The sequence below is a fragment of the Canis aureus genome, chromosome 22, assembly GCF_053574225.1.
Source record: "Canis aureus isolate CA01 chromosome 22, VMU_Caureus_v.1.0, whole genome shotgun sequence".
NCBI classification, from domain to species: Eukaryota; Metazoa; Chordata; class Mammalia; order Carnivora; family Canidae; genus Canis; species Canis aureus.
Genome location: NC_135632.1, coordinates 21,496,197 through 21,523,236, shown reverse-complemented (window position 1 = coordinate 21,523,236; position 27,040 = coordinate 21,496,197). Strand labels below are relative to the sequence as shown.

At 56.1% G+C, this 27,040-nt stretch overlaps 1 protein-coding gene across 2 annotated transcripts; it reads right to left on the bottom strand.

Annotated features, from left to right (window-relative positions):
- Window positions 1–7,965: 7,965 nt before the first annotated feature.
- On the bottom strand, window positions 7,966–25,613 carry AMOTL2 (angiomotin like 2). Of its 2 annotated transcripts, none has more exons than XM_077865080.1 (10): window positions 25,464–25,613; window positions 22,107–22,901; window positions 19,141–19,447; window positions 18,005–18,149; window positions 17,584–17,676; window positions 13,520–13,815; window positions 12,556–12,857; window positions 11,587–11,804; window positions 10,635–10,814; window positions 7,966–9,832 (listed from the first exon to the last, which is right to left on the bottom strand). In XM_077865080.1, exons 2-10 carry the CDS (start codon window positions 22,838–22,840, stop codon window positions 9,774–9,776), a joined length of 2,334 nt encoding a protein of 777 aa, XP_077721206.1. In that variant the 5' UTR covers window positions 22,841–22,901; window positions 25,464–25,613; the 3' UTR covers window positions 7,966–9,773. The 2 variants fall into 2 exon arrangements, with proteins under 2 accessions (XP_077721206.1, XP_077721207.1); XM_077865081.1 differs by having other exon boundaries at window positions 7,967–9,832; window positions 10,635–10,811.
- Window positions 25,614–27,040: the final 1,427 nt, after the last annotated feature.

Genomic DNA, 27,040 nt, shown 5'->3' with positions numbered 1-27,040 from the left:
AGGCGGTACCTTGGAATGTAAGTTATCTGTGGCCTTCTGCTTCTGGCAAGTAAGATTTACTTTCTTTTTTTAATCAACTTTTTATTTTTGGATAGTTTTAGATTTGCAGAATTATTATGAAGATAATACCAAGAATTACTGTGTACTTGTACCCAGTTTTCTCTATTTTTAATATCTAATTAGTAGGGCATGTTGGTTACAGTTAATAAACCAACATTCTTATGTTATCATTAACTAAAGTCCATACTTTATTCAGATAGCCTCAGTTTTTCCCTAATGTCCTTTATCTGTTCCAGGATCCCATATAAGATTCCATAGTACATTTAGTTGTCATATCTCCTTAGGCTCCTCTCACTTGTGACAGTTTAAAGTGTAAGTCTTAGCTTCAACACGGGGATACAGTAAGAGTCTGAGCTCTGGAGTCAGACAGACCTGGACTCAAATCCTACTTCTGCCCTTATCGGCTGGCTATCTGGAGTCATTTATTTAAGCCCCCTGAGACTTAGCTTCCTTATCTGCGAAATGGAGGCAATAATCTCTACTGTGTAGAACTGTATCCTGCAAGGTAATACATGGGGACACCCACACAGTGTCCAGCACACACTTGCATTTAATAAGAACAGTATCAGAGATATGACCTCTTGCCTCCCCATCCATCCCATAGTGCAGCCCCTCTAAAGCCCCTGACACCTGCTTCCTAGGGCTGCGTAGACCCAACCTTAGGGCTGGAACGAAAGGCAGCACCTATTGAACACCTGCTGCCCCACGAGGGCTGGGTTTTCCCCAAGTCTTTTCCAATTGACCTTGGGTTCGACATGGAGGCCAGCACTTCTCGTGGTGACTTACATGTCTGGAATGCACAAGGCTGTCTGCTCCGGGCCCTGAGTCAGTGGCCAGGAGCTCTGCCATTCTCCTGCCCAAATCTGACCCCACCCAAGCCTTGCCCTCCTGAAGGCCCAGTGGTGAGGGGCTGAACCTGCTTCTTGCTCCTCTGTGGCTGCATGGGTGGAGACACCTGGACACATAAGTGAAATTTGTCCCATCCATCTGCTGCTTACTGTGGATATTGTGTGTTTGCCCCAGATGAAAACTCTCTTGGATAGGGAGTCTCCATGTGTAGGGAGCATGTGTGTGTTTCTGGGGGGTGTCTTTGGTGGGTGTGGGTATGTACGTGTGTATGTGTGTAAGTGTGCATGGCCACTTTAGTGTACCAGAAAGTTTATAATGGATGTTTGTGGGGAGGTGTCATGTGGCCAAGCCCATGAGTATATTTTGAGTCTGGGTGTGTGTTTGCTGTGGAAGTGTGTATATATGACTGGGTATGCATTTGCGGGTGTGAAAGTGTGTTCAGCAAAAGAAAGGAATCTCCACACGTCCAGTGTGCCACATTCCCTGGGATGAGATGCTGAAACAAATTAGATGAATGGAACTTTCTCTACAGTCATGGCCTTGTTCCTGTGTGAACACAGGAACAGGGCTCCAACCACCTCCTAGGCTGAAAGTGCCTCCTCTGTTCAAAGTTGGAGGTAGATGCATTGAGTATGGCAAAAAAACCCACCTCTTTTTACCAAGAAAATGGCCTGTGTTTGGTGTTCTGGGTGACCCTCTTATCAGGCACTGAGAACTGGAAGAAGGTTCAGAAAGAAGGGAAGAGACAAGGTTCAGGGAAACTGTGTACCCATTCCTGATCACAGTGGCTCCCGGGAAGCCCCGCCTGGGCTTGAGAGGCTGAGCAGGACTCTGAGGATTCATGGACTACCCCAGGCCCACCCCAAGCACAGGAGCCACCTCAGGGAGCTTCAGGCTCTGTAGGATTTGGGGGTGGGGCTGTCCTTGGGGCCTCCCTTGCCCAGGGATCCCTATTTCATGCCCCCTTACAGTGCTCCTTCACTTCCTGCCCCCTGTCCCTGGCCTATCAGTAAGGCCTCAACCAGTCAAAATCCTGGTTGTAAAACTACTTTTTACCAAACCTTGATGCACCCTCTTCAGACTCATGTGTGGTGTTCTCTCTCACCTCCTACAGATCTTTGTTCAAATATAACCTTCTCAATAACCTCTTCTTACGATTGCAACCCCCTCCCAGCCCAGCCCTGCCACCTTGTTTTGAACTCCTCATCTCTCTTGCCCTTCTCTGCTTTCCCCCAAAGCTCTTACCACCTGCTGGCACAGTGTGCACCAGCACTGCATGAGGAAGTGAGCACAGAAACAGGGCATAAGCATTTAGGGTACGGTGGCATCCAGAGATGCTACAGAATTTAGGGCAATCTGCATTGCCCAGAAATCCAGATGTAAGTTAGGAGAAAATAAGCTGTCTTTTTGTCCCAATTTTTTTTTTAAGATTTTATTTATTTATTCATGAGAGACCCACAGAGGGAGGCAGAGACATAGGCAGAGGGAGAAGCAGGCTCCCTGTGGGGAGCCCGTTGGGGGACTCGATCCCAGGACCCCGGGATCACGATGTGAGCCAAAGGCAGATGCTCAGCCACCGAGCTACCCAGGTGCCCCGCCACACTGGTTTTAAGAACCATTGTTCTAACACGGTCTGCAAAATGTATTCGGTTTCCGAGTTGTCGTCCTCCACCCCACCACTGCTTGAATGCAAGTTCCAAAGTGCAGGGGTTTTGTCTGCTTTATGATCTCCTCGGCACCTAGAACAGTGTCTGGCACACAGTGGGTGCTTAATGGATAGTTGCCGAGTGAGCGAATGTGGGAGGGGGTTCCGCAAAGGGGAGCATGTCAGCTGCACACGGGGTGGGAAGGCAGCAAGTGCTCCCTGCCCCCCCTCCCCCCCCCCCGACCGGGCAGCGAGCACAGTGCTCTTAGTCTGAACCCTGTGAGTCGTTCTTGGGACTCAAGTACCACAGGGCCTGGCTGGGAATGTCATCCTGATAAAAAGCATTCCACGCTGCCTCTGCTTCTGGCCCTGGCCTGTTCCCGGAGGGAGGCCGGTGCTGGCAGAGCCAGGCAGGAGAGGCTCTCTCCGAGGAGGAGGGAGTTTGGTTCCACCAGCTGTTCCCACGGCTGGGGCTGCCCGGGGCCCACGTGGTTGGCAGTGCTGGGCCTGCCTCAGGAGCCAGCCATCCTGCAGGGCCGGTTCTGGGCTCACACACCCACAGCTGCCTGCCCAGCCCCTCCTTTCCACCTTGGCCCAGGCCCTCGGGGCTCGGCTTCTCCTTCTCTGACCCCAAGACTCCACCCACAGAGTCCCTTTCATCCTCCCGTACCTCCAGTGAATGGTGGGGATTTGGCCGAGAAGGAGGGGAGTGGGCCCCCCCCCCCCCAGCTGAAACATACAAAGGGGCTACTGTCCGGGCAGTGTTCAGGGCCACTTGTGACCCCGACACAGGGACAAACAGTCGCCTCTCTATAATCAAAAAGCCCACCTGCTCCCGATCAAGCGAGCAGAGCCCTAGGCTAACGTCTGCTCAGTCTCTGCATCTCCTCTCCTCTGTCCCGTGGTCCTGGGGAACATCAGGGAATTGGAGAGGGGAAGCTGCCAGGAGGGAGCGATGCTCCAGCTGGATGTTGATGGGAGAGTTTTAAATTAAACAGGCCAAAGGACGGAGACAAGAGACGAGGAGGGCTTTCCGGAGAAAAGAGACATCACGGGCAAAGGCCTGGAGGTCCGGGAGACAGCAGTGGACTCAGGGCCATTTTTCTGGGTGTGCACAGGAAAGTGACGGAATGGGGTGCCAGCAACAGAAACAGGGCGGGGGCAGTTCTTGCCAAGACTCCTCTTCCAGCCAACACTTAGGATCGCCCCTGTGCCGGGCTCAGTGTGGGGTGTGAGGGTGAGACGGGGGGTGGGAGCATAAAGATGTTTACACCTATAGTGTGCTTTATTCACCACCGTGTGGCAGTGCCTGCCAGGGGGCTGGCATCATGCTGGGCGCTCATCTGGGACAGCGACAGATGAAGGAGTGAGGCGAGGGCCCCTACTTACAGAGACACAGGACTGGGTAAAGGGAAGTCAGTCTCATCGAGGCAGAGAACCCAAACCTTAGAGAAAAACCTCTGGGAAGGAGGGCTGTCTCTCTTCTTTTAAGCTAAAGAAGGTTGCTGTAGTTCTCAAGGCAAACCTTGGCTGTGGCTGCTGCGGTTCGTCACTCTCTGGTTGAGATTTTGGCATTTATGCCGCTGATGCAACATGCTGTGACGATTTCCACAGCGCATCGTGTTGAGCAAGTAACGGCTGCAGAGGAGAGCCTGGGCAGGGCCTCCCAGAGCTGGAGAAGCAGCCGCGTTCATGCAAGAAGAGGTAAACCTGCGCGGGGAGGTGTCCACGTTGTTGCCCAACCACCTGGAATGTGGCCCCAGGTAGGAGCCTTTGGATTTGCAAGAGGCATTAGTCTGAGGACAGTCTGTGACACGTGGCAGGTCAGAATGGATTGCTGACAGGCCCTCAGAGGAGGGAATGTGTAGAGAATGTCAGGCCACCATGGAGTGGCGTGGCTCCCAGGCACCCCCAGAACTAACTGACGGATGTCTCCCTCACCGCCAGCTCTGGCTCAGAGCTGGAGATTGCTTGGCAGGTGACGGCAGGGTGCAGATGTGGGCCAGCCACAGCTCTGGTCCTTGGCAAGCTCGTCGGCCCTACTGTCCAGGCTCTGTGGCGATGTCTCTCTCTCCCTGCTGGACTCCAGGTCCCCTTGTGTGGGCATTGTTGGCCCTCGAGGAGAGGGTTAGGTTAAGGTGAGTGCCTAGAAGCACCACTCTATCTGTCCTTGGTGGGGAAAAACTGGAGCTTCATTCATCCCCAGCCCCGAGCCTCATGGGGGAGAGAAAAGGTTGAGCTGGAGTCACGGGTGCCTCCCAGAGAATCTGTTTCGGGAGATACGATGCCCATGCCTGGATACAGATGGACTGTGGAGTTAATGGAGCTTTTGCCTCAAGATGCTTGCTTGAAAAAGCCCCTTCCAAGCTTAGACCTAATTTTATATTTGCCATTTTGCATTCTTTCTCTTAGAGAGGGTCCCCATTATTATATAAGCGTCAGGTTCACAAACCCAAACCCATCCCTCCTTAATGCTCCTTGACTCTGGAGAACGTCGAGTAGACAGTGGATGCAAGAGGTCAGGGCTCACAGGCCTCACAGGCCTCTTTCCCAAATCTTTGGCTGGGACCTCCGCCCTGGAGGAGGTAAGATGGTGGAGGGCTCTAGGGCAGAGCAGACTGTCCTCTCTGCAGCCTGGAGGGGTGAGCTGGAGCTGCTGGGCTGGGCCAGGTGGAAGGAGACTGTCCGCTATAGAAAGGTCAAAGTGTCATCCTGAGAAATAGGAGCCCACAAGTGTGAATGCGTCAGATCAAATAGCACTTCTAATTCTGTCCATATGGCCCACTGGTGGGACATTTGCTGATGACCCGCGTTTGGCTGCTGGTTTAAAATGAATGCTGTGATATAAAATACTGCTGAATTTTAGACCTTCAAAGGACGGGTTTTATGGTAGGTGATTTATATCTCAAAAAAATAAAATGAAATAAAATAAAACGGATGCAGAGAGCCTGGTTGTCGTGGTGCTTTTCTCTCTTGTTGGATCGAGGCATGGTGGGTGTGTGAAGGCACCGCTTGGTGCCAGGGTTTCCAGGCCACCTTTTGAAGTGTCGGTCACATGCAGCAAGTGCTGTTCTGGGACCACTGTGTCCTGGCTGCGTCCTCATGGAGTAGGAAACAAGACGGTGGCACTGCAAACAGGTTTCCTGTCCAGCTGGGGTCCTTGGGAGCAGTGAAGTGGCTTCCGCCATTTCTGGGTGACTGGGCCCCAATTTACTGCCCCTTATCATGGCACATTTTGCCAAGCCCTCTGAGCCTGACACATGCCCGGGCCAGGGGAAGAGTTAACGATTAACTGGGAAGTGAGAGAGACGGCTGGGACAGGTGGCCTGCCAGCCCTCTAGGGCAGGCAGTGTGGGGCCCCTCTGAGCCGCACCCCAGCCCTGTGAGTGGAGACACTGGTGAGGGCAGGGCAGGCAGGGCAGGGCTATCTCTCTTGGAGAAACTTGGCCTCCAAAGGGCCCAGCAGAGCCAGCCATGGGACCCAAGCTCCCTCATCACCAGTGCTGGGCACGTGGGCTGCAAACACTCTCATCCCCAGGAGCCTGCCCAGCCCCACCACAGCCTGCAGTTCCACCAGTTCCAGAATTTTGTTAGGCTGAATTTCAAAGTGCACTGAGAAGCTTACTCAATCCTTTTGCTGAGAAGAAATGGCTCCTCAGACCCACTGGTGATGCTGGGGCTAGAGGGTCCCACTGCCCTACAATGGCACTAGCCAGCAGATATTGGTGCCCTTCCCATCTTTTTCTCTGACACGTGCTCAGGCACACATGTACAAAGACACATAAACAAATACACGTGTATGCACATGCACTGGGCACATGAAGGTTTCTTCGTCCCTCCTGGTCTGTGCCAAGAAAATACTAAAATGACTCGCAGCAGACTAGCTCTTACAAAAGGCACAGATGTTTTGAGTCCCTGGCCAAAGGTGCTGCGGGTGGGATGGCACTCTTGTCAGGGCTTCCTGTACCCAGCTGTGGGCTGTCCTCCCAAAGCTCTTTTGGGGACAGGTGGAGGAGAACAGGAGGGCATCCTTTGGAATGCTCTCTACAGGCACCGGCATCTTAGCAAATGCAGCTGTGGGCTGATATGGTTGAGGGAAGAGTTGTGGGAACAAGAGCCCCATGGCTGACACCCTCAGAGAGCAAACTGTCCCCATAGCAAACCCTAAGCCAGGGCCCGATAAGAGGAAGACAGGCATCAATGCATCCCAGGTGGCGGGAGGCAGGCTGGAGAGGGCAGGGGTGTTGGTGTGGAGAGGGTGGGGATGGTTGCATTGGCACGGTGTTGGGTGGGGATCCTGCATGGAGAGCTTCCCATGTGCTGGGGTTCATCAAAGTTGGTGATGCAAAGTTGCTGGAAAAAGGTCCTTGGATAGTCCCGATTCTTCTTCTTGTTTGCTCCCTTTTCTTGTGGGCAGGTAGGCTGGCTCAGGAAAACATGGGTTACACATCAACATTGCCACTGAGTCCCTACATCTGCCCTGAAAATACTTCACCCACAGCCATCGGGGTGGGGGCAACTGCTCCCCTCAAGTGCCCATAGCCTGTATGGCCTGCTGCCTCGTGGTCAGCCTGACTGCTAGCCTAAGTCCTGACTGGGAACCTGATTGTGCGGACTGGCTCATGGAGACAGATACTTTGCTTCTAATTAACAACTGAGACTGAGAATGGTTTTCTCTTATGGATTAGTGACATGCTGTCTCAGGCAAAGGGCAAGAGTGGGGATACGATAGTAAGGTAGGAGGCAGGCCCCCAGAACGTTCCGCACACACGAATACCCTCTGCTTGTATCCAGGCAAGGGCAAGCACGGTGCCCGGTCTCTTGGATGGCTCTGGAACTCCTTGTGCTGGGTGGAGCTGCGGGTGGGGGGGGGGGGGGGGGAGAGGATAAAACTACCTTTGGACAGCCAATCCTACTGTGGAATAAGCACAGCATGTGGCCAAATAAAACCAGCTAGGATAAAGCAAAATGGAGAGGCTGCCCACCTGCCAGACCCTCCCAGACTGAGAGAAACAGCAGCGACCCTGAGCTGCCCTTCATGGGTATGGTCTGGCCAGTGTTTAAGGACCAAGGCACTCGGGAGCATGGGGTAGGGGGCAGTGAGGGTACAGTTCAGAGCCAAGAGCGCTCAGGGACGATGACATGGGTGGCCCGCCAAATCCTCAACCCTTTCTTTTTCTTCTTTCTTTTTTAAAGATTTATTTATTTATTTATTTATTCATGAGAGAGAGAGAGAGAGAGAGAGAGAGAGAGAGAGGCAGAGGGAGAAGCAGGCTGTATGCAGGGAGCCTGATGTGGGATTCGATCCTGGGTCTCCAGGATCACGCCCTGGGCCGAAGGCAGTGCTAAATCGCTGAGAGCACCCGGGCTGCCTTCTTTTTCTTCTTTCTATCCCAGGGTAGTCTCTCATGTGGGCAAAGACACATTTAAATTTTTTTTTTTTTTTATTAAAATACTGTTATACCCAGCGGAATGCAGCAGCAGTCCTGGTAGAGGGTGGCATAACAAAACAGCCATGTTTACATTTTAAATATTTACGATAACTTAAACATACAGACACACATCATGGTCTTTGGCAGAAAACGTTCACAGCACAAAAAAATACTTTAAAAGAAATACCAAATATTAATCCAAAATATATTAAGTTGTTTTTTTTTCCTTTCACAATATTTTTTTGCCTTTTTTTCTTTTTTTCTTTTTGCTTTGTAAACAATGCACATGAACCAAATGTATCTTTCAGCTTTAAAGAAGGGTGGGTGGGGGGGGATTTAAAAAAATATGCAATTGTCCAGCAAATGCAAATGTTTAAAAAGGAAACTTGAGGAATCATGGGAATAAGAGAACACATACCGAACCTAAAAACAGTAAAGGATAAAACAAAGATTCAAGGAAAACTAAAAAACAGTCAAGACAAACTACTAAAACCCACCAATCAGTCCTGGGGCTGAGCTGGGGGACTCTTTAAGAGCAGAAGTCAAAGTCACTGCTGCTGGCAGGCTGTCATGTGGATGCTCTGCTCTGATTCCAAAGCACTGGCCCTGCTGCAGGGCGCTGCTCACCAGTAGCTTGAGGAGCCAGCCTCATGGGCGCCATTTTGTGATGGGGGCTCCATTCAGAGGACGATTTGAGTCCCATCTTGTAGCTCATTGATCAGTTCTCACCAGCATAACTCCCTCTCCCAATCCCTCCAGGTGGGGACAAAGACTCTGATGAGAACAAGGCAACTTCTCCAGTTTCCTTCAAGAGAAGTGGTGCTGGGAAGCCCCCCATGGCAGATGTCTGTGTGTGGTGGCTCATTTCATCTGGCTCAGGGTTCGTAACCAAACCGACAGGATGTCCCAGGGACAGGAGCTGTGGAGCCACTTCAAGAGGTTGGTGATAAGGGTCCCATGGGCATTTAAAACAGGGCTCAAGGTGGAGGGAAAGACAGCCAAGTCGTGTGGATCAACCGGTATTAAAAGAACTGGAGAAGGGAAGAGAGCTGGGAGGCTGGTCAGCAGTTACAGGAACCGTGGTGACGGGGACGGGGGAATGGAGAGGGCGCGAATCTGAAGCCTCACGCTTCAATCTTCTGTTCCACAAGAAGGGGGTTATATACAAACTGCACAGCTTATTCTAGTCCACTGAAATAACCCCTATCCACTCCAAGTGAGGGGGTGAGGCTGTGGCTTCTGTAGGACTAACATCCTCAATGGTCCCCTAAAGATGCCAGTCTCAGTGACCTCAAGGAGGCAGTGAGGTGCTGAGGAGCAGATAAGGTTGGCTGGGACCACACTTGAGCCACAGGGGAATAGCACGGCCAACTTCCTACTGATGTCCATGGGCAGCCGTCTTTGGAAATCAGGCTTCCAAACCAATGTATTCCCTCCTTCCCTGCCTGAGTGCCAGCTGCGGGGGGAGGGGGGCGTCCAGAGAGGGCTCAGCTCCCTTCTGGGTTTCCAGTCGCTACCCCAACAGTCAGCCTGGGAATCCTCATTCTGCATGGGCTCAGGAGGGATGTGGGGCTGAGGAGGGTCTTCTGGGTGCAGGTGCTCTCACAGCTCCCCTCACCCCGGCAGCATCCTTCTTAAGCCCTGGGCACCAGATGCTCAATGGGAAGGAGTGCCCGGTTGGGGAGAGCGGGGCAGCAGCCGTTGGGGGGCTGCTGGAATGGCCGCGAGGGGCAGAGGGCAGAGGAGACAGGGAATGGTTCGGAGTACCCCAGCACTACCTCCCTCCTTCAGATCAGTATCTCCACCATGTCCGACAAGTCCTGGACTCTGGATGTAGCAACAGAATCTGGAGGAGACAAGAGCACAGGCAAACGCCAGCGAGCGTTACAAGACTGTCCTTTTAAATCCTGGCACATTTTAAAGACAGGATCTCTCTTCCCCAGCGCTGCCTCCCTCCGCTGCCCAGGTGCCCGGGCGCCCCTAACCTGGCCAATCAAGCACAAGGCTCCGAGAGCCTCCCTCCCACCCAGCTCTCCACCCAGGCCGTCAAGGTCCAACGTGGAAGAAACATTTATTTATAACTCTAAACTGGTTGGAGGCTCAGAGGGAGGTGGAGCCCTGGGGGAGGGAAGCTGCAGCATTCTTTCCGTGCCTGTGGTTTTCTGGGACGGCGAGGCACAGGCACACACACACATGTGAGGGCTAATGTGAAAGGGAAGCAAAACATTTAAAAGGCATCTTCTCAAATATCTCTGTCTTGGACTCTTTTTAAACAAACTCCTCTAACTTGAGATTGCCATCGGCCAACTCGCCAAGCTCCCTGATCTTAGATGCTTAGATTGGCAATAAAATATGTAAGGAAGGCTATGGAAGAGGAGACAAAGCGCTTCCCACGCGGGTGCTTTCTTTCTGAACTCAGGATCTGTCTGTGATCAGGGTTTTCAGTTTCTCCAGTCATGCGTCCAACCGGCCCTCACGTCCACACGGAGGTGGCCCACACAGCCTGCTCGTCCAGCACTGTGCACGGCTCCCCATGGAGCGCCATGAGCCAGAGGGGTCTGGGAACGAAGGGGGCTTGGTGCTCCAGCTCACACCCCGGCGTGCCCGCAGCCCTGCCACGCACAGAAGTCTGGGGAAGGGGGACTCACCCAGCGAGGCTGTCCTCTGGCCCCCGCTGTACCCCAGGAGGCTGTCGGGATCCAGTCCCAGGCAAGCAGAGGCGCCTTCTGTGGGACCATCGGTCTGGGTGCTCCCATCTCTGCTCCCGTGTTTGGCATGCGCAGGGAGGGGAGCTGCGGCCACTGGCTCCTCCTCGGGGGCCCTGTCTGCTGGAAAGGCAGGAGGTTGATAGTTATTGCCTCATAAACAAATGGTAGCCCATGGAGGGCGCATCACGTTAACTGTACCGGTTTGGGATGTGAGGTGGTACAGGTTGCTCTTGATTTGCGAGAACCTCAGTTAAGATTAAGTACTGTTTCCAGGGGATCCCTGGGTGGCTCAGCAGTTTAGCGCCTGCCTTTGGCCCAGGGCACGATCCTGGAGACCCGGGATCAAGTCTCACGTCAGGCTCCCTGCGTGGAGCCTGCTTCTCCCTCTTCCTGTGTCTCTGCCTCTCTTTCTCTTTCCCTCTCTGTGTCTATCACAAACAAACAAATAAATAAATAAATCTTTTTTTTTTTAAAGATTAAGTACTCCTGTTTCCAGATACCAAGGGCTATCAGGTTAGATTGGTTTCCAAACTTTTTCAGTGGCAGGACCTTTCTTTGCGGATTAAATCTTAGAACTGCTCAGAGGAGCAGAGGAGCTTGCCTGGAAGGTACATCTGCACAGGAAGCTCTATTTTTGCTTAGATGGCAAGCGGCTGGGATCCAGGGTGATAGAATGCACGGAGACGGAGACGGGGTTGGGGACGGGGACTACGCGTGCCCCTTCACACCGGCAGGACTGCTGTGGGCTGCAAGGTCACTGGAGCCACAGTGTAAGCTGGCTCCCTTGGGCACAAGGTCAGGAAGCCCTGGCTCCTCCGAGCCTCACTCCTTCGAGCAAAGGCCTGAGGGCAACCCAGCCCTCTACCTGCACCTCCCATCCGCCTCCTCTCACCTGTAGCCAGCCGGGCAGGGGCATCCGCTGGTCGCTCACTAGAGGAAAGACTTTGCCAGCCCTGGGTGCCTGCTGCGGCAGCCACGAAGACAGATGGTACAGACTTGGCGGGCCTCAGGGAGCCCTGGGTGGCCTTGCCCGGGTCTTTCCTGGAGCGCTGCTGAAGGACCTTGATCACCGCATCCTTCTCCAGGATCTGGGCATGGAGCACTTTCAACCTGATGGACGACAGGCCACGCTCACGTGGTCAGACCAGCAAATCCAGTGGCCTCCACCCTCCCCACCTCATGAAGGCTGGAGGGAAAGCCCTCCCCGCCGAGGCTGTACTCTCTTGCCCTTATAGCAGGGGCCAGGAGGGGGCCTTCAGAAATGTCCTCACTATTCTGTAATTTGAAGGCCTGAAAACTACCACTGCTTGAGGCCCTGGGCCCTTTTTTTGCCAATAAAGGGAGGTCAAGAGTGGGTTAGATTCATCTGATGATAGCAATGGCACAACCCTTGCTCCGTGGGGCAATACCCCAGAGCGGCTGATCGTCCAATGGGCTCGGTTGATGTGCTTGTGCTTTTGAGTTAGACATAGGTCAAAGAGAAATCTTGTGGGGCCTCTGAGATTGTTTTTGGACAGAAAACACCAGCTATCCCCAAGTGAGGGACCAGTCCATATGCCTTCTGGGGTGGTGCCTGGTGTGGACTCAGTTGGAAAGTCTTACTCTCTGATTTACTGGGGGTAGGGGACAGCAAGTAGAGGCCAGGTGGCATCCAGCACCTCCACAGCCAAGGTCCTCCGCAGACCAAGGAGTCTGGGAAAGAACATGTGCGTGGCGTCTGGTGTGCCAAACACCCAGGAAACCAGCCCAGAAGCATGAAGGACTAGTGGAGACAGGGGGTTTATCAGGGATTAAGCATGGCAGGGATCGGACAGTGCCACCCCCAACCCACCGCAGGTGGCCTGCAATGCCAATGCCCAACCTGCTTTCCATTTCCTGATGCCTGTGGCCGCCGGTGAGCAGACCCTCGTTGAAACTGCTGCTGGGCGAAGGCTGGGGCGAGTGTCGGATGAGAGTGGTGTCACGCTGGGCGGCGGCCGTGGCCGCTGCGTCCATGGCAAACTGCCTCATGGCACGTTCCTCCAGATACTTCTGCTCCCACTTGGTCATATCAGCCTCCAGCGCCAGGATTTGCTCCTCTTTCTCCCGCAGTTGCTCTGACAGCCGCAGGGCACTGAGCTCCGGGGATCCACCACTGGCACCAGTGGGGGTGCCCGCCTGTCTCTGCGGAGAAGGGACCACTGTGATCAAGGGCAGGGGTTGGGGTGTGGCCGCCACTGGTCCTCACCCCACGCGAGGACTCTCACTTATGCACGGGGGCTTGTTCGGCCATTCCCAGCACACCTGCCCCCATGACCCGCTACTACCAAAGATGAAGCAGGTGCTGTGGTTTCCCACACCCCTGTTGCCAAGAGCGTAGGGAAGATCAGGCCTGCCTTTCATAGGGGACCCGATTAAGTATCTTTCAGACTGGGAAAGGGGTGCTCTTCATAATTACACTATGACAACTAGGTGTAAACTAGGACCCACCTGGGCAGCCCAGGGCATTTGGTCACTCTACCTCCGTGGGGAGAGTAAGGTTGGGCGTGGAGACAGAACTTCTCTGGTTTGTAAACACTAGAGTTATTAACGGGGCCCAAAGTGAGGATAAAGACTCGGATCTGGGTGACCGTCTCTCCATCCTGGGAAGACAGGTAAGAGCTAGCTAGTCTTCTACATCAAGGCTCCTGAGCTACTTTCTCTAGAGACGAAGGATGCCAACCCCTGCTGCTGAGGACCGAAGCCCAGGTCTTGAGTCCCCAAGGCTGGCACCCAGCCAAGAGGCAAGGCTGGAACACCGATCACTCTGGCTTTCCAAGGGGTCCTCCACAGGTCTCTGAGCTCACCTGCTGTGCACGCAGGGCCTTGAGTTCCTGCTCCAGGCGCGTCCGCAGACGTAGCTCCAGCAGCTCCCGCTTCTCACAGGCAGCCTGCAGCTGCCCGAGGGCTTGCTGCAGCCGCTCCACCTTCTCCACGTAGGCCTGCTTCTTGCGCAGCTCCTCCTCGGCTCGCGCAGCCCGGCCCTGTGCGTTGCTCAGAGCCTGCTCCAGCAGCTCCGCACGCCTCCGCTGGTCCTCGATGGCACCGCGCAGCAGGGCCATCTCCCTCTCCAGCTTCTCCTGCTCCTGCTGCTGCTCGTAGCCTGCGGTGGGGAGGTAGAGGGGGGCTCAGTCAGGGACAGCAACCACCCTAACTGGTCCCACTGAGCGCCTACCACAGGCTGGGCTCTGCACTGATGGCTGGATGAGCTCGACTACATCCTACCCTCTCCACAATCCGGAGTTAGGCACTGTTATTACCATTGCCACCTTACAGAGGAGGAACAGGTTAAGTCACAAATAAATGGCAGCACTGGACCTGGGCCCTTGCGGTAATAAGCGGGCTACACTGCCTCTCTGCGGGGACGAGGACAGCCCCGAAACACTGTCTACTTGTGCCAAGTGGCACCATTTTCAAAACACATTCACAATTTTCCTGGAGCCTCATGATGAGGCTAGAGACTGGCCAGATGGGAACTGTGATAGGAACTCATGACACATGAGAAGGCTCATGACCTTCATTGAAGTAAGAGAACAAATGAAGAAGGGAGAAAAAAAGCATCATTGGCCTCAGCATGAGCCAGGCACTTACACATCTTATTCCATTGAAGCCTTCAACAACAGCCCCTTGAGGGAGGATATGTGATCCCCAACATATTGGGGAAGAAATAAAGGTGAATGGTGCTGCTAAAGTGGGGACCCATGTCAGCCTGGCCTCCAGAGGACCAGCCTGGCCCCCCCACCCAGAGTCCTCTCAAAGTGGGCTCCAGGACTCATTCTGTGGATCCAGGGCCTCCCAACATAGTGCTACATTTTCTCCCCTGGTCTGGAGGACCACTGCAATGTAGACAACCAGGCTTATAAAGAAATGCAAAATCTGTGGCATAATGAAAATGACTATGGTCCAAAGATTTGTGTCTAAGGTCCTAGCTCTCCTGACTTCCAAATCATCTTTTTTGCTCCCCAGAAAATTCTGCTCAGAGACTCACTTTACATTGTGGAGCCAAGCAAGGCCCAAGCCAGGCCATGCAGTCCTCCAGCTGATGCTCTGGGTGTAAATCCACCTCCCATGCACCTGCCCTTTGGGAGTCCAGCCTGGCCCCCCAAGGAGGGTGTCAGCTGCCTGCCTTACTGGAGGGCAGAAGGGGGTGGGCTCTAGGGCCTGCCCAATGAACTCAAAGGCACTGTCTCTAGAGCAGCACTATCACAGTACCGTGGGTTTTTCTGCTGTAATAAAATTGTTCTATATGTGCCAACCTGTGCAGCAGCCACTACGTTCTCGTGGCTATTGACCACTTGCAATATGGCAAGTGTGAGGAAGGAACCAGATTTTTCATTTTACTTAATTTTAATAATTTTAATATTTGGGCCACATGTAGCTAAGTACCTATCGTATTGAACAATACAGGTTCTGGAATGAAAGAATGAAGCCTTGGGACCTGCGTAGGCAAAGGGAAGATTCATGGATTCCTGGAGGCAAGAGGGCACAGGGCACTTAGGTCAGCTCTGGCTCAATTTGGGTTTTTCCGGATTTGGAAATCTGGGCCTAGGGTGGCCTTCTCCTTTAGTGTGGAGTGAAAAGATGAGGAAGCTCAATAATATTGAAATTGAGGCATCCAGAGTGGGCTGACCGCATCTCATGAGCAGCACGGTGGAGGGGCGGGCAGACAGAGTAGACTGGGGATTTGGGCCTAGAGACAAGGACCCCGCCCTGTATGTGCTCACAGAACCCAAAGCTTACAGAGCTTGCAGGCAGCCGCGGCCTCTCCTCCCAGTCTCAGCACGACTGCCCCATCGTCTGGCCCCAGACCCGAGGCTCAGGCAAGAAGAAACTGCTCAAGAAGGATAGGGAGCTAGAAGGATAGAGCTAGGAGAGCTAGGTCTCAGGGAGGCCAGGGCCAGACCGGAGCAGCCAAAGCTGGGAGTCTGTGCCAAAAGCAGGTGGCTCGGGGGACAGTGCTCCCGCTTCCTACTACTGTTGACGGACCCCAGAAAAAAAAAAGTGAGGTCAACTAGAGACATTTTTTTCCCTGGGACTTTTGTGTTTTTTTTCTCCGCGGGTATTAAGGAACAAGGAAGAGCTGCTTGGCTTTCCTCAGCCCCTGCAGAGAGGAGTGGGGCGCACCCGCCTTCTGTTTCCCGCAGCTTCCTGCGGCCCGGGCCATCCGCGGGCTCCAGGGTGAAACCAGGGGCCAGTCTGGTCCGCTGGGGAGGCGAGCTGGGGGGGGGGTCGGCCTGGCGCCTCGGAGTAAGCCCCCGGCTCGGCCGTCCCTTTGTCCCAGTGGCTCGGGCGGCGGCGGGGCGCGGGGGGCGGGGGGCGCGGAACAGCCCGGGGCTCCGGAATGCCCGGCATCCAGGTCACCCGCGGCTGCCAGATTAGTGGCTCCAGCGAGGAGCCCAGCAGCCGGCGCGCTCCCCGGGAGCGGAAACGCCTCCCCCCCCTCCCAGAAACCTGCCTGGCCACTTCCCTTTGCCGCAGCGCCGCGCCCCCAAGGCCTCCCCTCCTCTGCAGGCGCCCCCACTCTGCACCCCGCCAGCGACTCACCCCTCCACCCCCAGACTCCCAAGGGCTCCAGCCCCCTTGTGGTCCTGCCCCTCTACCATCACCTCCCTCCTGGGACCCCAAGTCATGGCCACCACCTCCTGCCCAACCCCCACCCCATCCCTTAGGTGTCGGGTTCCAGGCTCCATCCTTTAGGAAGGAGGTGCTGCCTGCCAGAGCTCAGTCCTCAAGCTGCCCCCCCCCACCCCCACCTTCTAGATACCCCCTACTATCCAGGCCCCTCACACACAGTAGGTTTCCTCAAAGCCAGCCTCACCAGGACTCGAGCCACCCCTATTCCATTTGTCTGCAAACTCCCCAAGGCCACAACAGCACGTACTCACTGCTCACTGCCCGCCCAGCTGTGCTAGAGCTCCTTCCTGCTGCTGAGCTCGGCCTTCCTAGGGTACCACTCCATGGACCTCCACCTCCACCTCCACCTGAGCTGAGCCATTGCGCTGCTTCACCTGTGGGCACCTCTCCGCCCCTGCCTTCCCCACAGAGCCTCTCTCTCAGGCCAGTGGGGACTTCCCAGTCACTAGTCTCCAAGGCCAGGGACGCCTTGGTTCCCTTGAATCTGTGGTGAGAAGACCCTGCTCCTTTCTCAAGCTTGACCTTCCTACCCTGGTACATCCCCTGCCCCCGGGCCTGCTCCCACCCTCTGCCCAATGCCCAGAAGGGGACTTAGCGTAGTTCTGCTAATGAACAAATGACTGACTGACTGACTAGACTAGTCAACAGTGAATTCACCCACTCTCTTTCAGAAGACTTCCACCACCCGTGTAAGAGGAGTTCCCCAAACTCCTTCTTCAGACTGCTGGTTAAGCTCCAGGAATCCAGTTTTGGTTGTCTGCGGGTACCTGGCCACCGGTTATGGCTCAGTTTCTCACATTCCAATCAGGCACCCCAGTTTCTCACATTCCAATCAGGCACCCCTAACCTTTCTGCTGCCTAGGACTCCCTGAGAGAACTCAATATTCCTTCTCTCTGCTCCCACTTGCCTCCAGGGCTATCTGGACTCCGCCACTGCCCACTGCCCCTCTAGCTCCGAAGGAGACGGTACTGAAACAGCACCACAGCTCAGCAAATCACTGCGCCCCGGCTGTCCCTCTTGTAGCCACTGACCTCGCCAATAAGAGAGAACCAGATCTTGTTCCTTGGAAGCCACCCCTCCCAGCAGGACAGTCCAGTGCATAGTAGGCATTCAGTAATCCCGGGCTCGAAGCACTGCTTTGACAGGCCGGAGGGCCGATCCTCCACGTCCAAAGTCACCGTCCCAGTGTCACCACCCACATAACTGTATGGGCATCTGAGCGTGAGCCCTACTCACTCTGAGCAAGCAGCTTGGCCACCATGTCCTGACTGCCTGCCTGGGCCTCCTGTGTCTTGCTTGCCAAGCGGCGGTTCGCAGATTCCAATCTCTCTGTTTCAAATGAAGGAAAAATGTTTTAAGAAAAAATATTTGAGTATCAGGTGCCCGCCTGTGGGGTTGCACCCTCTAAACCGGGGATGGGCTGATAGGGAAGCCCTGGGTGTGCTCAGGGCCTAAGGAGGAGGGAGCACTCTGGGCGACAAAGGTGAGGAGGTCCCATGGGAGGCCCCAAGGGGTAGCACAGAGACAAGCATGCCCCCTGTCAAGGCGGCCCCCAAGGAGTTTCAGCCTGGCCCCCTTTGAGTCAATTTACACAACTTCTCTTTTCAAGCCTTCCGCAGGTGCTCACCACCCCCTCACCTCGGGCGACCTCTCTCACCTCTCAGATCCCTGTTGAAGTCCTGCAGCCTCCTCATTTCACTATCCATTTTGTTCCTCATGGTCTTTTCCAGGGCCTCCCGCTTGGAAGAGGCTCTCATTAGGCTCTCGTGGGCCTCAGAGAGCCGCTGGATTTCACCTTCCAGCTGCAAGAAGCAGACAGGAGAGCTGAAGGAAGGGGAGAGATCCCTGTGTGGCCTCAGGGTCCCCTCCACAGGCCCAGGCTGCTCTCTGACTCTCCATCAGAAAGGATGAGAGAGGACAGGATAAAAGGCAACAGCAAAAAATCCAAGTGGTTAGAGTGGGACGGTCAGAAGCTTGTGGCCTCCAGATTTGAATCAGATGCTAGAACCAGCAAGCAGGGGTCCCCTCAATTGTGCCAGGGCCCCAGTGCTGAGTGAACCCAGGGCCAGGTACCCTGGAAGGGGCTGCCTCTGACTGACCAAGCATAGCTTTCCCGCACCCAATGTCCAGAAAGCAGCATTTTACTTTTGTCCAGTTTCTACTGAGAATCTGAGCACTGTGGGCCAGGAGTGGGCACAAAAAGACTCCAGCCACGTTCTAGGGGCCAGAAGAGCTCAAACCACAGGACAGCCATAGGATGCCCGAGGCCACCTGTCAGAACTGAACGCACAGCTGGCAAACCTCCTCTAAAGAACAGGGTGCTGGCCCCTGGGCTGAGCTGCCTCCTCTCTGGAGCGTTTCCTCCTCTGGCCATCCCCGTGCACCGCAGAGGGCCAGCCTGGCCCCAGCTGCCCCTCCCACTTGGCTGCTGGCAGGTTCCGCACGTGCTCCGAGCTGGCCTGTGATTCCAATAAGTAGCTCGTTTTTTCCAAGAGGAGGGGCTTTCTTTCTGGCCAGGGCTGGCCCAGAACAGACTTGCTGTTGTGTGCGGGACACAAAGGGCTCTCTGTGGGAGGTGTCCACAGGAGGGGGTGTGTGCAGGGGAAGGGTGTGCAGCGAGCTGGTGAATGGGCTCTTTCTAATCACCACTGGCCAGCAACTGCTCACACTCCAGGCCTGCTCTGCTGGCCTTGAGGCTGCTCCCCAGCTGTCTAGAGTCAGTGAGGGAGGGAGGAGAAAGGATATGGGGGTAGAGAGCAGGCCCCCGCCCTCTGAGGCCCCAGCAGGGCCTACCTTCTCGATGCGGCCAGCCTTCTCCGCTGAGCTCTCCAGCTCCCTCTGCAGCCTCTCATTGTCCCTCTGAAGCCTGGCATTCTCCCTCAGCAGAGTCTCCATCTGGGCCAGGTGGGCACTGCCAGAGGGGGCCGAGGAGGTCTGGGTGCTAGCCGGCCCCTCCACCTCAGGTGGGCTGAGGGCGCCTAGGGGGCCATGGCTAAGAGCAGCTGGGTGTGGTGGCAGGGGGTGCTCCTGGGGCTGCTGTAAGTACTGGTACTGCTGTTGCTGCTGGAGAAACACAGGGGGCACTTGGGCCTGCAGGATCCTGGGGAACAGAAGAGATGGTGCTCAGAGACTATGCAGGCCCTTGTGGCTCCCACCCCTGAGCAGCCTTGGGTGGGCCCAGCCCTCCTGGCATACTGGCAAGTCTCCACACAACAGGAGGCAGTGTCCAGTGGGGAAGGCTCTATCCAAGACCCTGAAGGGCCAAGGGAGTGGGGCTAGTGGGGGTTAACATCAGGATGCTTGTTTCATGTCCAGCCTCACTGTGGCCAAGGCCTTGGGGATCGGCCTGAGTAGTCCTGGACCTTGTACACAGCCTTCCAGGACTCTGGGCCACTTCCTGCGTCTGTTATAAGCCTCTTCTGCTAGTATTTGCCAGTGTAGCACACTCACATTTTCTACTCCCTATTTTGGGTCTCGTCACCCGTTGCAGAAACATTTTTGTGAATCCCCGTGGCTCAGGGCAGAGTGTAGATAGATATTGGCATAAGGGTCTGAGCTCCAAAGTCTGACAAAATAGGAATTCAAATCCCCATGGTGCAGGCTCTGCTAAATCATGAGGATGAGTGTTTCCAGCCTCGAGGGGCTGGCCAGGCCTACACAGGGCCTGATGGGATGCTGGGCCTACAGCGCGTGCTCCCACAATGGTGGTCCATCTTCTACCTCTCCTAGTGGTAACTGCAACATACTGTCTGCTTAAAGAGTAAACGTGGCCCACACACTGGATTTTCTTAGGTGTAGGGGCCACCTCTGGACCACTGCAATAGCCTGAGTGGAGGGACAATGTTCCACTGGCCTCTAGCAGTGCTGTAATGTCACCCTCAGCCCCATTAAGGGAAGGAGCAAAGAGCAAGAGGCATGGGTGTCAAGGCTGGTCACACGGCCTTTCCGGGGTCTTGTGACTCCAAGTGTGAAAGAACAAACTGCCTCAGTTACGCCAGGAGCTTTCCAGAAGCTTCATGAGAGTTGAATTCCACTTGTAGGTCCATCACCTCAGCATTCAGGCCTCCATCCCCCTCACAGCCTCCTCTCCCCTGCTCCCCTTAGGACCCTGGGCTAAAAGAAAAGTCTCTGCCCCAAGTTCCCAATGAACAATCCTTGTGTGACCAGCTGAAAGGAAAGGCTGGGCAGATCTATTTGTCTTATTGCCTAAGGCAGAGCTTCCAGTGAGGGCTGAGCAGAGGGTCCCCACTGGAATGTGCAAGCTCTCGGTGCACTGCTAAATGTGGCATTCTCAGGGTTGCTTCACGAACTTTCTCCCCCCTGCACCGGGCCAGGCAGACACAACTGGCATTCTTGGGGGATGACTTAGCTCTGAGAAAGAATAGAGTCTCCTTTCCTTTCACACTTGCTCTCCCTTCCCTGTCCTGCCCCTCCCCCGCCCTCCCTGTTTTGTTCTCCTGTGGTCTACTTCCTTTCCACGATATTATCTTTTCCTGACAGGGTTCAATAAGGCTGCTCCAAAAGAAGAAACCCGCGACTCAGCTTCCGAAACTCTCCCTGACCAAGCCCTGAGAGAGGAGATAAGGTGGGGGGCACGAGCGGTGGAGGATGGAGAAAACCCACAAGGCCCCGTCCTCTGGTTCCCCCATGCCAACACCATGGCGTCACTCATTTCTCGAGAGCAAGGAAAGGCATCTATCCCAGGAAAAGGCCAAATGGTGGGAAAGCGGGTGACTAAATGAAGACTCAGCAAGCATGAAGAGGACCAGACTTCGGCCTTGAGCTCCCAAGGAAAGGAGTCTGCAACTCCGCAGGCCCCTCTGGTGGGGTTTCCTGGGCCAGCCCGGGGGGAGGTGCGGTGTGTGAAATGATCGGTGTCCCTGCTTCTCGGAAGGGGCCGGGCCGAGTGAGAAGCCAGGGGCAGAGCCTCATTTCTAGGAACCAGTATTTCTGCAAACTATCCGGGGTTTCTGTCCCCTCCTTGCACCCTTTGCCCTTAGAATCCATTCTCTCTACGTGCTTCCCGGGGGGACCTTTTTAAAGAGGTGAGCCAAATCCCATCCTCTAAAGGCTTCCCTTCACACTCAGGTTCAAAGTCCACATTCCCCAGCAGCCCTTTCCAAGGCTCCACAGAAAGGGGCTTGCCAGGACCCCAAGTCCTCTCCTGCTAGGAGCTCCAGCCACCTGGAGCACAGGGAAAACGTGAAAGGAAACGCAGAGTAGTAGGAGGGTGGCTCCTGCCCTGGTGTAGGCCAGGGAGAGGTCTCGGAGGAGGCCATCTGGTCCTTCCTGCCTCCAGTTAGGAATGCCTCCCACTCATCACAGAAGGCAGACTGTCCCGTTGGTCTTAAAGGTCTCCAGAGAAGGAGGTCCCATGTCCTGCCAACTCAGCTTGGAAACCGTTTGGCAAGGATTCCCAACCCTTGTCTTTAGCAAGTTCTTTCGAAAACCTAACCTTTAACCCCCTGCTGTAAGCGGTACCCCCGGGAACCCTAGTTACTTGACTGCTACAGCTAAGCACACAATGGCATCCATCTCCAAATTAAAGCAAAAGGTCCCACTAAGTTCTCACGTGACCCTGGCTAAGTCCTCCTCTACATCAGGCCTGAGCCCCTCCCTCTCGGGACAGGGAGGGGGTCTCAACAGCCTTCCTCTGGGGCCTGCCAGCCCCGACACAGGGTGTCTGCAGGCTCTCCACCCCAGGGGAGAACGATACCAGAAGAAAGTCAAGAGCTTGAAAGAGCAGGGCGGGCAGTTACCTGACTTCAGCATGCTGGAAGTGTGGGCTCCCGCGGGTGCGGTACCGCGGGTCGGTGACAGCAGTGGCGGTCTCGTGAGCTAGCACAACGTGTGGGTACTGAGGCGGCGGTCCGCGGGGCTCTGGGCCCTCGGCAGGTGGGCCCCTGGGTGCGGGGCCCTGCTGATTGCGGGCCAGCTGCGGGAAGCTGTGGGAGGAGCTCATGTGGCTGGGGGCCCGGGCCCCGTTCCTCTCCAGGGACAGCTGCAGGAGCCGTTCACTCAGGGAGCGCACATGCCCGTGCCTCAGCTCTCGCAGGGCCTCATCCTGGCTCCGATGGCCTCCTGGGGCCCCTCGGGGATCCCGGTCCCCCACATGTGGCCGGGGCCCCGCCTGCTGAGCCGCATAGTACTGGGAGTGGGCTTTAGCCTCTTCGTAGGTGGGCAGCTCCTCACCCTTGCCGGGCTGTGGACACAGCCGGTAGAGGGTGTTCTCTGCCAGGTGGCTCTCACCGCCCTGGTGCTCCTGGCCCTGGGGTTCCTGCCTGGTGGCTTGCTGCAGCACCTGAGTGTCCTCAGGTGCCAAGATCTCTGCAGAGGCTTGGGGGCTCCCTGTGCCCCCAGCCCCAGCCCCACCCCGCAGGGCCTGCTGTTGGATGGCCAGCAGCGTGCGAGTCTCCGTCAGGTTGCCATAGCGCAGCTGCTCCTGGATGAGGCGGTGCAGGACCGTCCCGGAGGAGTCTTCTAGCGTCCTCATGCTTCCTTGCCTTGTACACAGCTGCCTGGACAATGGCCGGTGGCACCTGGCCCCAGGGCACCTGGGAGGAGGGAAAGAAGAGCAATTAGTGGGAGCACAGGGGAAAGAGGGCAGGGGGTGCTTTCCATTACAGTGTGGTCCGAAGCATAATGGTGAAGAGTAAGGCTTTGGGGGGGGGGGGGGGGAGGTCACACAAGCCTGGGTTCAATTGCCAGTGCTGCCACCTACTGATTAAGGCAAATGACCTAACCCGTGAGCCTCAGTTATTCCATCGGAATAACGCTTGCCTCATGGAGGTGAAAATTAAATAAGGCGATGGCTGCTGAGTGCTGGTGCACTGTAAATCCTTGGCAGAGGGCCACCGTTACAGTCATATTCACGGAGACTTACTAAAGAAAGCCACCAGTAACCTCCAAGGTAATCCATCACCCAGCCTCTGCAGTCAGCTTCCCAGTGAAGAGGCTGAGGAGAGACTCCAGGGCAGGAGTAGTTCAGCTACAACCACTGAGCAGGCCAGTCTAGGGGTAGACAGGGCCCCAGTTCATTGGCAGGTGATAAAGAAGGAGTCCAGCCTAGTAGAAGCCCTAGGCAGACAGCCCCTAGCTCCCTCTAGAATGTAGCATGCCTGAGCCCTAGGCTTGGCACGGGTAACTCACCACCCTCTACCACCTTTACCATGCTGGGCCCTCTCTGTCACGGGATGACCTTGACGGTCACTCTGCAAGGTGAACAGGAAGGACAAAAATGCATCGGGTTTGGCAAATAATAAGGGATCAAAGGAGAAGCTACAACAGGACGATGGTTTTGTGAAATGAGGTGAAAAAGATGCCACCCGTCAAGGTTTGTGGGTCAGTCATAGTCTGTGTGCTGACAGCAACTGCATGGGTGCTCCAGGAAAAACAAAGGGCGGTACCGTGTCTTTGACTTTAGGACTGTCCCTCCTACACACGTACACTTGCTACTTGGAAAAGACCCCGATGGCCCTCTGCCACATAGAGGGTGGGCACTCAGCATTTTGCAATTGGTAACACTTATCTGAGCTAACTGGAGGAGTAGGGGAGCGAGGGAGAAGCTCTTGGTTGCAGGGACCGGAGTCTGGGGTGGGGATGGGCTGCTGGAAGCTTCAAGAGCAGGGAGTATCTCCTGAGGAAGGTATTGCCCTCTGAGCTTGGGCTCTCAGTGGCTCATGTCCCGAGGCTGCCTGCCTCACCCAGCTTCCTTCCACAGCCTCCTCCCACACAAAACTCCTAACTAGATTCAGGGAAAACCAAACAAAACCCCTATCCCCACAGGTCTTATGTATGGGGGGAGGTCAGTGGGAAGAATGTGGTCCCTTCTCGGCCACAAAACTAGCCCCATTGCCCTGCTGCCTTTAAGGTTTGGTAGGTTGGCAGAGCAGCCAGTGCCAATCTACTCCTCCCTCCAGGCTGCCCAGAAATGAGGAGAGGGAGAGGAGTCTGGAAGGCATCTCTGTGCCCATCCTTCTTGGCACCCAATCGGCCGCCCCCTCTCCCTACACCCCGGAGGCGTGGAGATGCAAGACTCCAGAGTTACCAGAGGCAAAACAAACTGCAATCAATTCGCCCTAGAGTTTCCTCCGCGGGGCATTTCCTAAAGTAATCAGTCTGGGCTGACTCTCCAGCCGAGAATGACGGTGGGGAGCAGGGTGGGGAGAAGGGGGGGTGGTGGCGTGCAGAGCTTTCGGGACGGGCTCCTCGTGTCCTCCCCGCAGCCGTGAGCCTGGGAGCCGGGAGCACCTCCGGGGCCCCTGTGCCGCGTTTGTCCCCGTCAGACCCCTCAGATGCACATTCTTTCGGCTGAGCCGTTACTAAAATCTGTGACCGCGACCCGGCCATGCACCTTCGCTGCACCGGCGCACCCCGGCTTCCTGAAAACCAGCGCCCCCTCCCCGGTAAGCAAACCACTCCGGCTCGCGCCGGGGCTCGGCCTCGCCTACGGAACCCACGCGAGGGTCTCTAAGGAGGCGTGCACCGCAGCAGGGATGCCGCCCTGCCCGGGCTCCCGGCCGACCGCGAGCACCCGGAGCGCGGGGGGGGGGGGCGGGGGCCGGTGGCCCAGCAAGGTCTTTAAGCGTCGGGGTCCGCCTCCCTCCCAGCCTCCCGAGCCCTCTTTGTTTTCCGAATGCTCCAGCGCTGACGTCACCGGGCTGGCCGGCCGGCCGCATTCTTTCTAAGTGAGAGCCGTTCCGAGGCTCCAGAGAGGATTTTCCAAGGAAGACAAAGAGGAATTCTTGGACGGGTTGGGGGCAAGGACACCTGTGATCTGCCCCCAACCGGATCGGCCCCAGGGCCTGCACCTTGAACCCGCAGCGGCGCCCCTCTGCCCAGCCCACGACCCGAAGCATAAGCCCCCGCTCCCCGCAAAGGCTGCCCCCTCCCCCCGCCCCAGGGGGCCCGCGGGCCGCCCAGAGCTCGGGACCGCCCCGGGCCGCCTCTGCGCTTCCTCGCAAGGGCGCCCCGCACCCGGGGTCGCTCGCCGCGCCGCGCCGGGCTCCGGCTCCCGCTCCCGCTCCCGCTCCCGGGAAGGGCGGGCTGCGCGGGGGCTCCGGCTGCACCGTGGCTCCCGGGCCGCGCTCCCCGAGGCGCCGGGCGGCCGTCCTTACCGCTGCGGCCCGCGGGTGCTCGGCGTGGTCGGCCCGGCGCGGCTCGCCCGGCTCGGTGGCGGCGGCGGTGGCGGTGTGCACTCGGCGGCGGCGCCGACGCTCTGGCCGCCCGGGCCCCGGCGCGCAGCTCCAGGCTCGGCCCGCGCCGGAGGCGGCTGCTATGCCAGGAATGTGAGAGTTTCAGGTTCCCCCTCGGGATCAAAGCGAACCACAAATAACCTCGCAGCGCGCCGCCCTCCTCCGCCCTCCGCCGCCCTCCGCCTCCTCCCCGCCCTCCTCCCGGCCCCCGCCTTCCTCCCGGGAGGCGGTGCCGCGCGCCCCGGAGCTCGGTCCCGGAGCTCGGTCCCCGGGACGCGCGGCGCCTCCCTCCGCGGCCTCCCCACGCCACCGCCGTGGGCCCCCGGGGCTGCTGGGGACGGATTCATGCCCTCGGCCATTGCCACCCCCCCCCCCGACCCGTCCCCACCTCCACCTTGCACCCACTCCTTCAGCCCATCCGCGAAACGACACCCGGAGATGGGCAGTCGCGGGTCCCCAAGGGGTTCTGGGCTTTGCTGCAGGGAGAGGGGCCCCGTGTGTGTGTGTGTGTGTGTGTGCAAGGGGAGGAGGACTGTCAAGATGTCCACACCCGCCCGGCTTGCTTGGACTCTACCTCGGTCCGGCTCGAGTCTCCGAACCCCCACTGCTCTCACCGCCAGCGGCCACCCTTGAATTGCCCTGTTATTGTTTACAAACACCTTTGCCAGCTCTTTTAGGGCCTGTCTCCACAGGAAGTGTGAATCTGGGTTGAGAATCTTCCGGTTAATTGGAGCCACCGAACTACTTGAATCACCCGCGGGCAGGCGCTCTGTCCAACATTTCTGGAAAAAGGTAGTAATGGGCATCCCCGAATTTACGCAGGGTGCACGGTGTGCCACCACCCGCTCCTCGCCTCGTCATCCCAGGCAGTCCTCCCAAGTCATCCTCCCAGGGAATTCTGTTATCATCCCTGAGTTATAAATGAGGAAACCAAGGCCCAGGGAGGTTAATTAGCTTGCCCCAGGGTCACGCGGAGCAGAAGTGATGAAGCCAAGTAACCGATGGCTGCTCAGTTTTTTCTTTTCTCTTTTTAAATTTCAATTCAATTCAATTTACCAACATATAGTATAACACTCAGTGCTCATCCCATGCCCTCCTTAGTGCCCATCATCCAGTTACCCGAGCCTCCTCACCCACCTCCCCCTCTGCAACCCTTTGGTTCCCAGAGTTAGGAGTCCCTCATGGTCTCCCTCTCTAACTTTTCCCCACTCAGTTTCCCGCCTCCCTTCCCTTATGGTCCCTTTCACCATTTCTTATATTCCACACATGAGTGAAACCACATGATGATTGTCCTCGGGTTGACTTATTTCACTCAGCAAAACACCCTCCAGTTCCATCCAGTTTTACTTACTTACTTACTTTTTTTTAAGATTTTATTTATTTATTCATGAGAGACACAGAGAGAGAGAGAGAGAGAGAGGCAGAGACACAGGCAGAGGGAGAAGCAGGCTCCATGCAGGGAGCCCGATGTGGGACTCCATCCCAGGTCTCCAGGATCA